A 14,494-nucleotide genomic window follows, 5' to 3' on the forward strand; every position below is an offset into this window, starting at 1 on the left:
GTAAGGTGTGATTTCATCAACATTTCTTCTGAATGTGTTGATTGGGGTCACCCAGCTGTGTCTTGATCAAAATACATCTGTTATCTTAAAGAAGCCTCGTCTCAAGTCTTTTTATTTGGCTTTATTGAGACTTGGGAAATAAAAGGTGCCATACATTTTTGGCGAGCCAGCCAGGAGTCCCGAAGGCAGGGATTCCTTGGGGAGGCTGCTTTAAGCCCCCCTCATTGCCTTCACAACAGCGGACGGGGAAAATCGACGGAGACCATCCATCAATGTCAAGCGCGCGCCTGGGAAGTTTTCCAGTGACCTTGTGCTGATCGCCGTCGGCAGACTCCGCTCCTGCTGGGCCTGAATGCTCCAAAATTGAGGCTTCTCCCTTCCGTTGTATAAAGACGGATTGGGAAGGGTGAGTATGCTTTTATTAGGTGGGGAGTGGTGCCTTGTGAGTGCGTGAATGAGACATGGGAAACTTCTGTTAGAGATCTGCCCATGAAGTGAGTGTGTGAGGATCTTAGTGCGTTTCCTCTGATTACCCATGTGAGGCGATAGAGGCCACGACGATCCGCGTGGTTGATTTGTGTGTGTGTTGGAATATATTGTCCTAGAGGAGGATTCCAAGGTAGGAGGGTGCACTATTAGATGGAAAAGGATTTCACATTAGGGAGGGTACTCTGGCCAGACCCCGAGCTGATTGAAGGAAAAATCAGCCCGAGAAATTCCTAGAAATCCCGAGCTGAGGCCCTGCGTCGAGGGAAAGACCAACAGGGAGTAGGCAGCCCGAGAAATTTTCCTGTGCCTCTCAAAGAATCCCGAGTTGACGGAAAGACCCGAGAAATCCTCTAGGCAGCACGCACCATAACTCACAGCAATAGAAGGCTTAAAAAGAAAAAAAAAAAAAAGGAAAAAGGAAAAAGAAAAGAAAAAGAAGAAAATCCACTAGGTGGCACTATGGGGAACAGCAACAGCCGCCTGAGTGAAACAGCAAGGAAGGAAGCCGCGGCAGAAAGCTTTATGCCGGCAAAAAGCCCTACGCCGCTGCAGTGTGTTCTTAAGCACTGGGACATTTTAAAACCCAGAGTTGCAATGAAATTGAGTTTTAAAAGAATAAACTAAAACCTTTTTGTGAACTCGTTTGGCCACATTATTATATTGGCCCAAATGTAGGATTTTGGCCACCAGAAGGTACTGTTGATGGAGAGTTCATAAATATTTTTGCCAGCTTTTTGGCTTCAAGTGGCAGAATTGAGGAAGAGATATATGCCAAATTTTTCTTTAACCTCTTCCTTCGCCCAGACCTTCAAGTTCTATGTGGGCTGAAAACCAACCCTGTAAAACTTTTTTCCCTGCAGCCGAGAGCTGAGCAGGGCACAGAAACAAAGCTAAAGCACAAAACGGAGGAGGAGGAGGAGGAATTTCCCCCCCCTTATTGTACTCCAACGGCCCCTCCTCCGCTTCCTGCATCAGCTCCTCAGGCATCTCCATTGCCAGCCCCCACAGGCTCTGCTGCTGCAGCAACCCCCGCAGCTGGGACGGCCCCCACTGCCTTTAACCTCTGCAGCTGCTTTTCAGCCAGCTTCTCAAGATTTTTAGAGGCAGCTTCACAGTCACCAGTGGCTGTGAGTAGCCCTTCACATATCAGGACAGGACTTGTTTACAACACGGACTCTCCTGATATTTTTGTTGCTCCACTACGGGGCAGGACCCTAATCTCCTTGCCCCTCTTAGACAAGTACCAATGGGCAACCAATTGGCTTTTATTCACACTCCTTTCACTACCAGTGATTTATTTAACTGGAGAGAAGGATTGCCTCCTTATTGTGAGTCTCCACAGCAATATGTGGATCTTGTTCAACGCATCATTTGTACTCAAGAAGGGCCTTCGGCTGCTTCATCAGAGTCGCCTGAGTGCTATAGAAGCCCTAAGTGTGCCAACAAACATCAAACAACTCCAAACATTTCTAGGCATAACTGGATATGCAAGACTTTGGATCCCTGGGTATTCCCTCCTTGCCAAGCCTCTGTACCAACTCACACAGAAAAATATGGCTTGGGAATGGACTGGAGAACATCAATCTGCTTGGCAGGAATTAAAGGACTCTCTTGCTAGAGCTACAGCCCTTGCTCTTCCTGATCAGTCTAAAGGCTTTGATTTATTTGTCACTGAGAAGCAAGGATGTGCACTAGGAGTCCTTACCCAGAAATTAGGCCCGGAAAAGGTTCCTGTTGCTTATCTATCCAAAACTCTGGATGCTGTGGTAAAAGGTTGGCCTGCTTGCCTTCGCTCAATTGCAGCTACAGCGCTTTTAATTCAAGAGACAGAAAAGATTTCTTTAGGAGCAACAGTTGATGTATATACACCCCACTCTGTACAGACATTACTGGAACAAAAACTTCCTGCATGGGCCACTTCAGCCCGATTGACTAAATATGCCAGCTTAATTTTGGAAAATGATTCAGTTAAACTGTTTCGCTGTGAGCAGCTCAATCCAGCCACCCTCCTGCCTCGACCATCAGAGGAGGTTAGCTCATTGGAAGGCCCCCATGACTGCCATCAGGTTTTAGAGATTATTGTTGGAATTCGCCCTGACCTCCAAGTTGAACCTTTTAACTTGGCAGAATGTCAGTTTTGGACTGATGGTTCTTCCTTTATTGAAAATGGGGTCCGCCAGACAGGTTTGGCTGTGGTCACCACTGATGGACCTATTTTGTTACGTAAGCTGCCCTCTCACTGGTCAGCACAGGCAGCTGAGCTGTTAGCCCTTATAGAAGCCTGTTATCTTGCCAAAGGGCAGACAGCCAATATTTTCACAGACAGCAGATACGCCTTTTTAGCTGCACACACACATGCAGCTCTCTGGAAAGCCCGGGGCTATGTGGGGGCAGATGGAAAAGCTCTGAAGATGAAACCACTGCTTGAAGAACTAGCTATGGCTGTGCGTTTGCCTACTCAATTAGCTATAGTTCATTGCAGAGGTCACCAGACTGATCGAGGTGAAATCTCCCGAGGCAATCGTGCTGCTGATTATTGGGCCAAACAAGCTGCTCGTAAGGGTGATGTCATGCCTGCAGAAACTCACCAGTTTTTACCCCTCATTCCTATAGAGCCTGATCACCCACTACCCCCTCTCTATGATCAAAGAGATCATCTTGATCCACAAGGAAAGTGGAAGGATGGGTGGTGGATTGTTAACAATCGTGTTCAGTTACCTCTTCAAATCCTATGGATGGTTGTCAAAAGAAGTCATGCTATGGCCCATTGTGGCCCCAAACCTCTTTTCAAGTGGCTTTCTCAAAGATACAGTAACAAGAAGCTGAGGCACCTCTGCCAAACAGCTGTGGCTCAATGTGCTATCTGCCACAGAAATAATCCAAGGAGTGGTAAATCTACTCCTTCAGGCCACCTTCGTACTGCTCAATACCCAGGAGAAGCCTGGCAAGTGGATTTTACTGAGCTTCCCAAAAAGGGACCCAAAAATCATCTTTTGGTCTTTGTAGATTTGTTCTCTGGATGGCCTGAAGCCTTTCCTGCCTCATCTCAACGTGCAGGAGAAGTGGTCAAGGCCCTGGTGGAACACATCATCCCAAGATTCTCGGTCCCTAAAGGGTTAGAGTCAGATAATGGGAGACACTTTACTTCTGATGTCACTCAACAAGTTAGCAAATTCTTGGACATTCCTTGGCATCTACATTCCAGTTATCGGCCCCAGGCTTCAGCCAAAGTGGAACGTATGAACCGCTCTTTAAAGACTCAGCTTGCAAAGCTCTGTCAAGAAACCCAGCTCCCCTGGCCAAAGATGCTGCCCCTTGCTTTAACACGTATTAGGGCCATGCCCAGAGGGCCACTGATGTTGTCACCTTTTGAAATGCTTTATGGGAGACCGTTTGTATCTCATGAAGTGCTAACTGCATGGACAGGTGAAAAGAACATTTCTCAATATTTGCAGAAGCTGGCGCACGTCCTATCTTTTATTTCACTACAGGTTCGAGACGCCTTGCCAGTTGCTCCTGATGTACCACCCATCGCCCAGCCAGGCCAGTGGGTCAGAGTGAAGGAGCTGTTCCCATCTTGCACTGATCCAAAGTGGTCCGAGCTGAAGCAAGTACTCCTGAGCACGCCCACTGCTGTAAAAGTTGAAGGCATCAAAGCTTGGGTGCATGGATCCAGGATCAAGCAGGTGAAGGAACCCCAGATACCTGGCAAGTTTCCTCAGTTGATGGACTTAAACTAAAATTGCAGCGCTCTCTAGCTTCACCAGCAGATCTTTTCAAGGACTAATTAGGTCCACCGGTAGAGGCCTAATTCAGGAACAGAAGATTTGAAACCATAGACTTTACCAGCCACACAAACACCTAGATGTGCTGGCTTGGTCACAACCCAAGTTGTGAAACTGACTACATAAGAAGCATCTTATGTTCAAAAGCAAAGGGAGGAAATGAAGGGCATTATTTTGATATACAATTTTATATTTTATATATACACAATTTTATATATGCTTCACACAATGTTTAACCATACCTGTAACAGTGCACTCTATTTTATTTCTAAAGGGTTAACTTGCTTTTGCTTTGTAAAGAGCACTGGTTTCTTCCCCCCCCCCTTATCTCTTTGCTGAATGCCAGATTGTCTTCGAAGAAACAATTAGATGAATACAAGTTGTTTGTTTTACCAAGCTTTTGCAACAGTCGTGGGGCCCTGCATTCCAGAGAGAGATAAGAAAAATCTTGTATGCCATTCTCTTGGTAACCAGAAGAATAAGTTACATTTAAGTTTACCTTTCTAAGAACCACCTTTCACTTGCTCAGACCGTCCCAAAAATCCCTTGTATGGGTGTGAGGGGATGTACTATCTGATTACAGATTTACATGTCTATAAAGTCTCTGATGTTTGTGTTGTAAGGTGTGATTTCATCAACATTTCTTCTGAATGTGTTGATTGGGGTCACCCAGCTGTGTCTTGATCAAAATACATCTGTTATCTTAAAGAAGCCTCGTCTCAAGTCTTTTTATTTGGCTTTATTGAGACTTGGGAAATAAAAGGTGCCATACAGCCCAGAGAGAACAGCGGTAACAATTCACTGTTCGCCCTTTCGTTCTTGTGCAGGGATAGAGATCTCGCTCCGCGAGCTGCAAGCCAGCGCTTTTAGGACTGGGAAAGACCCTTGTTGGAGATGTTAGCAGAGACTGGCTTCATACATCATGTTAAGGCACGGTTTGTGTAATGATTACTAACTGAACAAAGCACAGTTGACTGGGTTTATATAGCACGGTAATACAGTGTGTAGACCTGGGACTGCAGAAATCCGAACGACTACTAAATGGCAGCAAAGAGTAGAGTTTCCTCCATCTTTCTGCTGTGTTGAGCAGTCTGCATTTTTGCAGCCCTAATAGCCTAACAGTTTATGATTGCTTCCTATGGCATTCTGCTTGGTACCGTATAGATCAGTGCTTCTCAACCTCAGCAGCTCTAAGATGTGTGGACTTCAACTCCCAGAATGCTGGCTGGGGAATTCTGGGAGTGGAGGCCATACATACCTCTTAAAGTTGCTGAGATTGAGAAACACTGGTATAGAGAAAGGATTAAAGGGATGGGGGGAGATCCATGGTTGAGGACTGGATCTCCATTTTGGTTCCCATTTTTAAGACCAGAGTTCTCCATGCTGCCCTTGATGTTTGTAGCCCAGAGCCCAGATCTGATAGGCCTAACGTAAGATACTTCGGAATTATGCTATAAAATCTTATGTTTAGGATAGTCACAAAGAAGCATGATGAAAAAGCTTTTTTCTCAAAAGATAAGATAAACATGCTCCCCGATTAAGTTAACCCAAGTGACTACATCCACATAATTTTCTTGACACTGTTAGGGAAATGGTTTGCTATTGCTTTCTTCCAGAATATTTTTTGATTTCTCTGTTTAATCAACAGCTGAGGTATTGCCAGATGGCCAATTCTGGCTGATCTTCCAAGATCAAGCAAGGTTGGCTACCCAATGAGATGGGGGGGGGGGGGCAACGCACACCTATAGTTGTTTGCTTGAAAGTAAAACCAGTTGAAGTTTTTATTAAATGACAATTCTTCTTTCACAAAATGTTATGGAGTGTTTCCTTGTAATTATCCACTGCTACCTGAGTCTTGTTTCTTTTTACACAAAATAAGGATGAAATAACATGATCATTTTCACAGTATCTTTGAATTGGGAGCACTAAGAACTGTAAGATTATAGCCTTCCTTGTATTGATGTGGCAGGTCTTAGTGTCAGCAGTGGCAATACCAGCCAACTACCGCTGTAGCTAGACTGTAGACTAAACTGACAAGCAAAGTGGAAGAAGCTGTTCCATTCTGTTGCCAAAAAGCCCTACATGGACCTGTCTATGCAGTGAACAGCAACCAAGTTCTACTTGGAGTCTTCTCCACTGCACTCAATTGCATATTATTTTGGTTTTAGTATACCTAGTATACACTGCTGGATTGTATGGTTTTTGAAGTTGTTTTAAATCTGAAACGTTCTGAGTACAAAATGGATGGATCTGTCTATGAAAAATATCCCAGTGCAGTTTGACCATTCTGGAAGCTTAGTTTGAAATGTTTCTGGAATGGTTGAAACACTTCCTGGATAGTTGGAATAGCATCAGAACACTTCTTGTAAAATTGGAAGAGAGTCGCTTTGTGTGAGATGGGTGGCTATATAAATGTGACTAATAAATAAATAAATAAATAATAGTTCTCACTTTGAATTGGAACAGGGCATTTCAAGCTTAAAATACTTGAATTTGAAATACTTTCCACACCACTAATTGTCACCGTATTTGAAATGAGCTGTTTTGTATTTTTCACCATTTGATGTTGAGAGAAATATTATAGCAGGCAGTGTCCCTTAGGCTTTTTTTCTTCTGTTCCTAGTCCTTTTGAACCTAGCACCATTTGGGACTAATCAAAATCGCTCTCCAAAGATTTGATGAAGTGACAGCAAGCAAGAGGGTCAGATTAACAAAATTTATTGGGAAATACATTGCTAACATGCTGTTTTTACGTTTGTCATCTCTGAGAAGAAAGAAACCTGCAGTGAGACTCTGGGGACATGATGAAGGAAGATGTAGGGTCAGAGAGGCTAGGAGAAATGAGGACATCAAAATCAGAATAGAACTAGCCAGCACTTGACATAAGCCTTGCCCTGCATTTACTCTTCTAAGCTGAAGGCAGGAGGCCTGGCTGCTATGTTGCTCATCCAGCAATAAGTGTCGCCAAAGAGATAGTCCTATATGAGAGTTAAAAGTAACATCCCACATAATAATGTCTTGGATAACAGTTGTAAAGCCTGACAATTCTGGAGATGAATACGGCAATTACATCTTTTTCAACTTTTTCTTCTCTCTTGCTTCAACTACAATGGTGCTTTTGCATGCGGTCAGAAAAAAGGCAGGGCAGTGCCTCATAAATGGGATGAAGACATTGATAGAGAATGGATTATAGCAACTCTGCAGGGTCTTTAGGACCAACTCCACCTCCAGATTTGGTGCAAAGAATTGTTTATTGAGGTAAGCAGTCCAGTAAAATTCTGCTGCAGTCATTTCACACTCATTTGAAAATATACATGCAACTGAAACACTTTGCCAGATCAGGTGTACCATCTGCTTCCTTGTCCCAGGCCTTAGCCAGTGCATTCCCTAGTCCCATGTCACTGCTGATGGTAGCTGTAGCATACTTTGGTATCAGTCCTATCAGGGATGTGTGCCTTTTCAGATGTCATCCTAAAATTATTAAGGGCATACAGAGAAAGATTAGTCCTTTCATTGAGAGAGGAACATATCCCAAATTTATGAAATGAAATGCTTTAAATATATATATATCAACTTCTCCATGTTCTGGCACAGTGGCTTGAAATGCCAATGGGGCACAAGCCACATCCCATCCCAATTCTCCAAACACATTAGCTTGTGAATGTGGCAGCATCTGACAAATTGCTAATGTGGAGTCAAGCTAACAGAAGCTCAGAAGTAGTTAAAGATGATACCTAAATCACAGAGACTCATTCTGCCCTTTCCTATTACTTACATCAAGATCATCCATGGCTGGGGGTGGATCTTTCTTGGTGACCTTTTGCATGAGCTGTAAGGGAACAAAAAGATTAAAGCAAACAGTGCTGCTATTTAATATTGAGAAATGTGCATGGGCTTGGCTTCCTATCTTTGGCTTATTTATTTTAAGATTGGTTCTCTGCCCACTGGAAAACACACCATCTCAGTCTCAGAATCTTGGATAATACTGCATGTTTCCACATCTATTATGAAACCATAGACCACCTTTCCCCAATCTGGTGCCTGCCTACCAGGCCTCCACTGACTCCAGCCAATGTGGCCATTGCTGAACATAAAACAGAAGGCCATGAATTGTGCATTTCATTTACTTTCCCTCTAGTGTTTTGAATCTATCCACAAATGGGCATAGTCAAGCCTTATCTGTGCTCTCCAGAAGTATAAGGGTTGTAAAGCCCATCATCTCCATTAATTGTGGCCATGCTGTGGGATGATGGGGTTGTATCTGAAGTGTACTAGGTTGGCAAAGGCTTTCATTAACTATTCAGCCTTCAGGGTATCCCTACCCAAATAGTATAATTAAAATATTAACAGATATTTACATGAGAGAGTATTAAAATACTGGATAATATTCCTGTTATCCAGTGAATAACAGTACTGAATCTGGCTAACTAGATTTAAGTTGTCTTACTAAGCTATGTAAAAAGAGGGCAGGGCAGTATATAGACTATCATTTTTGAAATCTCAAAACCAGGGAAAGGTCATTTTTTTTTCTCTCTTACTATAGCCTTTTACCTCTTGGAGATTAACGTGAGCATAAATTTGCATTATGAAACACTTCATGTATAAATGGTACATAAATAATACAAGAATTTATGGCATGTACTGTATAATAATAGTACAATCCTGCCTTTGATAAATGGTGGTTTTCTAGCTATTACTTCTGTTCAATAACATTGCCAAACAGAATCACTGCATTCTATAATATATGTATAAGACTCTTGTCATTCCTACTGTCACTGTTATATACATAAAACTAGTAATAGGATGCAAAATGGTCACTGTCAGCTTTCTCAGACACTTCAGTTTTGCTGACTGAGACTAAAAGAAGTTTCAGAATTCTGCCTTGATCTGACAATTGGGCTCACCTCTGCATATTGTTCAACCATGGCTGCTTCCAGCTCTTCATCTCCTTCCCAATCTCTCCAGTTATCAAAGTCCACCGACAGCCAAGCTGGCTGTAAATAAGATAAACAATTGCTTACAGCATGGTTCCATCCTTGCTACTGTTATTATTATTAAAAGTAGCATTTAAAAACCAAATGATAATTTCCCCATCTTTTCAACCTAATGGAGAGAGAACTGGTGCTTAATCAGAATATATTTCACCCAATCAGCTATTTCCCCCTTTAGCAGGGTTCACCAGCCTTTCTTCCAGCAACTCTACTGGTATAAAATCTCAGCTAAGTCATGTTAACTGCCCCTCTTTGATTAAAAAACAAAAAGACAAGTTTTCTATAGAGATTGTTAAGCAAGCAGGACGTAGCCTTACCGATATCTCCATTTAATACTGAGATTGAGTTGTACAGGTAGTCCTTGTTTAGCAACTGCTTTGTTTAGCGACTGTTCACAGTTAAAATGATGATGAAAAAGTAACTTTGCAACCAGTCCTTGCATTTACGCAGGTCTGTAAAGCAAAGGAAAGCTGAAGTAAAATCGTAAGCACAGTCGTGGTTTCACTTAGTCTCTGCTTTGCTTAACAACCAAGTTGCCAGTCCCAATTGTGATCACTAAACAAGGGCTACCTGTATTGGTTCCTTAATTAAACAGGGAAGATGAAAGAAGTCCTACCTTGAAGTCTTCTTTGGTGAGTCGTGGCCAGGGCACTTTGTCCTTCCATTTGCGTGTAAAGAGTGTGATGGACCTGCCTGAGCGTTTATTTTGGGAATCCTGAAAGCAATTACATTGTAGTAGAAAAATGTCTGAGTTTTACCAGTTAACTGTTCTGTAAGTAACTTATAATTGCAAGTAGTTTTATACATTTAAGGTGGGGTGGTCCTACAAATACTGATGCAGTCCATGCTTGAGGGCCACACTTTTGCCCTTATTTGATTTAGAAAGTTCTAACCATCCACACTAGTCAGGGTGATATCTTTGTTTGGAAATAGAATAAACGAGATGCCTAAGGGCACCCTTAGCCTTTTTTTCCATATAGTTTAAAAGCATGTTTTAAAACTCTGGAAAAAAATGTTGTTTGTACATCAGACTTTTTGTCAATAACTGGGAAAGGATTCTTCTACTGAATATAAAATAGAAAAGGGAGAAACACATAGTAATAAAGCAGCACAAATGAGAAAGGCCAGAAAATACTGTGTTTAACCAATGCTTATATTTACACATTTTCATTTAAGCAATACTACAGAAATAAAACATTGGTTAAAATAAACTCTTAAAATAGAGCTCACCAAAAGGAAATAGTGGAGATATGCAATGGTATAATCCCATAGATGGATTCACTCTATCCAATACATCACTGAACAGTTGAATCTACACCTTAAAAAGACAGAAGAGTAGCGCTAAGATCACCCACACCTATGGTATTATGCCACTGTTCCTTAAAAAAAAACTGATTTTTTACAGTCTGAAAGAGAAAACAGAAAATTTGCAACACAATAATTTGTTGACAACATCATGTACATGTGTAACAGAGTTAACAAAGTGTGATTAATCCAAAAATGTACTTCCTGACAAAAATTTTCTTGTGCAATCATCTTCCTTTATTTATGGAATTTTCTATGTAGGGCTTGTTAAATGTTGTCTCCCATTTATAACCCCCATGAACAGGGCTATGTTGTATGAAAACACACGTTCAGTGTTTTCTGGCTATACATAGAGGGTTTTTTTCCTAAACCAAATCTGTCAAAGAGGAAAAGATGAATAGCCGCATTACATCTTGTAATTGTTAGCGCTAAAAGTTGTGCAGCTGGAAGCACCCATATGCAGATAAAGAAGCACAGAAGCAGACACAAGTGTATACAGTAGCAACAAATGTGAGAAACAAGACCTGCCGTTTTGTATGAACTGCTTGTTGCAAGTATTTATCTGGCAGATCACATGAAGAGGCTGTAAAGTGCCTTGCATCCAGTTTTCCCCCAAAATGCCACCCTTGATAAACGAACATTCTGTCCCAGTAATAGCCACTCATTTCCTCTACATATCATCCAGGGCAGCCCATCAAGAGATCTAGGAATTCCTGTCTGAAGAAATAAGACGTTCTTTTATTCTAGCCTGACTTTGGTTCTGCTTCTGCTCACAGAGGTGCATTTCTCTCAATGAATCTCTAACTAGGAAGGCAGTTTTTCCCAACTGGTTCAGTTTTCAGCCGGAGTCCTGCTGTACAGAGATTTTTCAGAAGTATCTATCAAAGAAAAATAGATGTACTCTTCTATGTTAGGCTCCCATAAACTGGTCCTCTCTATTCAGCTGCTTACCTTGGAATTCACTCGGGCATAAAAGTGAATCTCGTTGTACATTTCAATGCCATCAGTATTCTTACAGCTGCAGAAAGATACACAGTAAATACTTATCTGAAATTCTCTCTTTTCACAAATGCTATTCCAAATAACTGACCTGGTAGGCTAGCTATTATACTGCTTAAGTGTTATTAATTCACATTCTAATGGCACACTTTCCATTTTTAATAAAGACTGGAGTTGTGTGAAGAATTAGACTAATTAAAGTCCACTGATCATGTATGAATGAGAAAGAGATGGAAAATTGACAAACTTATACAGTAACACAATCCAATATGTTTTTTGTGGAAGTAAGTTCCACAGTGTTCAACAGAAAATAAAAGCTAGCCATTTGTACTTGCTTACTAAGGCCAACATTTATCCTCCTGTATGTTTTTTTCCTGAAATAGAAGATAATATTCTCTTACCTGAATATCACCTTGTAATCATCAAGGTCCACTTTTACATCCTTGCTGTCTTCCACACAGAATTCAAGAAATACATACCGTGGACGGTCATACCACAGGGTCTTGGCTGGTTGTCTTAAGGAAACAAAGGAAGAATGTACATTGGGATGGTAAAAGTATGAATGGCATCTCCAGAGAAATGATGGAGCCTAAAGCTATTTTTTTATTATTATTATTATTATTATTATTATTATTATTATTGTTATATTTCTTTTTAATATATAACTTAAGGCATTCCTGCCTCCTGTTTTCCCCACAACAACCCTCTGAGGTGGGCTGGGCTGAAAAAGAGTGACTGGCCCAAAGTCACCCAGCTGGCTTTCATGCCTAAGGGAGGCCTATAACTCACAGTCTCCTGGTTTCTAGGCCAGCACCTTAACCACTACACCAAACTGGCAAATTATAATATAGACAGTCCCATTTTAAATTATTACAATGTATGTTTCATTTTTTGTAGCTTTTATTCCCAATTTGAAAAGTCTTGCATGGATTGTTATACTTTTTAAAGCAGATTTATGTGACTGCCATTATAAAACTGTTTTATTTAGACAGTACAGAACCATCTTCTCCAGTCACTATTGCTCTGAGCAGCTGGACTGATGGAGGAACTACTCACAATAGTCACCAGAACCAGATGTCCTGTGAAGAAGCAGATAAGGAGGAGTAGCTACCTCAACTTACTGTATCCAGCTGGATTGGAGAATTTCTTCTCACAGAGCCCAATGAAGCAACTGATCAGTGAGGAACAACAGCAGGACCTTTAGCTCTGGAAGCAGTGGCATCATCTGTGCTCTGACCGGCCCATTTCCCTCATACATACTTGGCTATTATTAGGAAATGATAAGGCCTTAGGAAATGGCACCTGGGTTTTCCTCTTTTCATTTTCTTTCTCCATCCTCTTTTCCTTTTATCCCTTAGCAGATTTAAACTCCAGGGCAAACTGTCTATTAGTAGTAGTAGTAGTAGTAGTAGCAGCAGCAGCAGCAGCAGCAGCAGCAGCAGCAGCAGCAGCAGCAGCTGTGGGATGAAACTGCTTATAGATTATATATATGTATGCATAACTTGGCAATTAATGGTGAACAAAGTTTTAAACGCTGTGGCTTACAGTACTGTATGAATCAGAGGATGGTTTTTTTCTTCTTGCCTGCCAATCAAACACGTACATACACACACACAGAGGTCTGCTTGTACTCTATATGGCACTATATTATATCCCTTCCCTTTTGGTATAGATCCCTCTGAGTTCAAGATTCCTGAGATTTGACTGAGGAGACTTTTTTTTTTCCCTGAAAAGGAAATGTTAGGCTGAATTATGCCTATCATTGAACAGGGAGGCCTGCTTGCTACTCTGTAACATATCAGAGCTATTTCTGTCTTCTCAATTTGGAGAAGGGTACTCAAGAGGAGCATGCAATATAATTTAATTGGAAAGTTGTAATAAATTGAAGGTTTAGTGTTGCTGGCACAAAATACTACATTTTAATACAGTGGATATTAGGGATTGGAGGAAGTAGGCTTCCTGCCCAAGAAGGCAAGGCCACAGGTTTTCATTCTATATTGAGGGGATCCCAGAAGTCAGATGATCAGATCAGCTGGAAGAGAAATCCAGAACAATTCCTGTCAGAGTGGTCACCACACCGCAAGCACTCACCTTGCCATGAGGGCTGCCGCTTATTGTGCTCCGTGTCCCCCTGGCTCCCTTCCCTGGCAGGCAGACGGGCCTACTTGATTCCCCTCCGGCCAGGCGGAGCTAAATTCAGAGGCTCCCCCTCCCCAGTAGCTGCTGCCCAGCACTGAGCTACGATTCCAGAAATGTCTTGATGCATCCCACAAAATGTCATAGATGCCACAGATCTATTTTAACTGCGTAGTCACTTTGACTATTATAGTTAAGTTGAAAAAAAGAAAACTTCCTTGGGTATTATGCCAGTTTCAATAAGCTAACGTAAGAGAAGTTATTTTTGATATTATGGCATGCACTTTTGTGGACCGGTGTAAATTTGCTTTCAAGATAAGGCTTAGAGAGATTAGGTGCAAGATTTCTGCTTAGCAAGTTAATTCTTGATTTCATTATAGAGACAAATTGAGTTGCAATTTCTGACATTTTAATTGTGTTCATAGGGAGTAAGCCTCTTTGAAAAAGTAGAAATTTCCAAGTGTGTGTGAGATTGTTCTGCAAGTATAATTCGTTTGTTTTATAACTTAAGGTATCGCAACAGGGTAACTGAACTCTCGTGCGTATATACATTCACTCCCTTTCTTTGAAACAATCAACATTATATATTATGTATTTAAGAAAATTCTAATTAAATCCCAGCTGAAATATATATCCTTTCTATTAACATAGCCATGCCTTTTCTTTTCTAGCCGCCGCTCAGATTTCAGACTGAGTCGCTGAAGTTCATTTTACACAACTGAGCGCTGTCGTTTTTCGTTACCGTTTAGAGACGGGTCACAAACCAACCACATTTTAATCTAATGTGTT

At 41.5% G+C, this 14,494-nt stretch overlaps 1 protein-coding gene across 1 annotated transcript; it reads right to left on the reverse strand.

Moving 5' to 3' along the window:
• Window positions 1–7,002: 7,002 nt before the first annotated feature.
• On the reverse strand, window positions 7,003–13,813 carry PTGES3L (prostaglandin E synthase 3 like). The gene is made up of 7 exons (XM_007425018.4): window positions 13,661–13,813; window positions 11,971–12,084; window positions 11,522–11,588; window positions 9,882–9,980; window positions 9,179–9,268; window positions 8,050–8,103; window positions 7,003–7,745 (listed from the first exon to the last, which is right to left on the reverse strand). The coding sequence occupies exons 1-7, from the start codon at window positions 13,666–13,668 to the stop codon at window positions 7,734–7,736; spliced, it is 444 nt and encodes a 147-aa protein (XP_007425080.1). The 5' UTR covers window positions 13,669–13,813; the 3' UTR covers window positions 7,003–7,733.
• Window positions 13,814–14,494: the final 681 nt, after the last annotated feature.

Source organism: Python bivittatus, unplaced genomic scaffold (genome assembly GCF_059951505.1).
Source record: "Python bivittatus isolate LINGU-HERP-01145 unplaced genomic scaffold, Pbiv_v1 ctg000410_np1212, whole genome shotgun sequence".
In the NCBI taxonomy this organism is placed as follows: Eukaryota; Metazoa; Chordata; class Lepidosauria; order Squamata; family Pythonidae; genus Python; species Python bivittatus.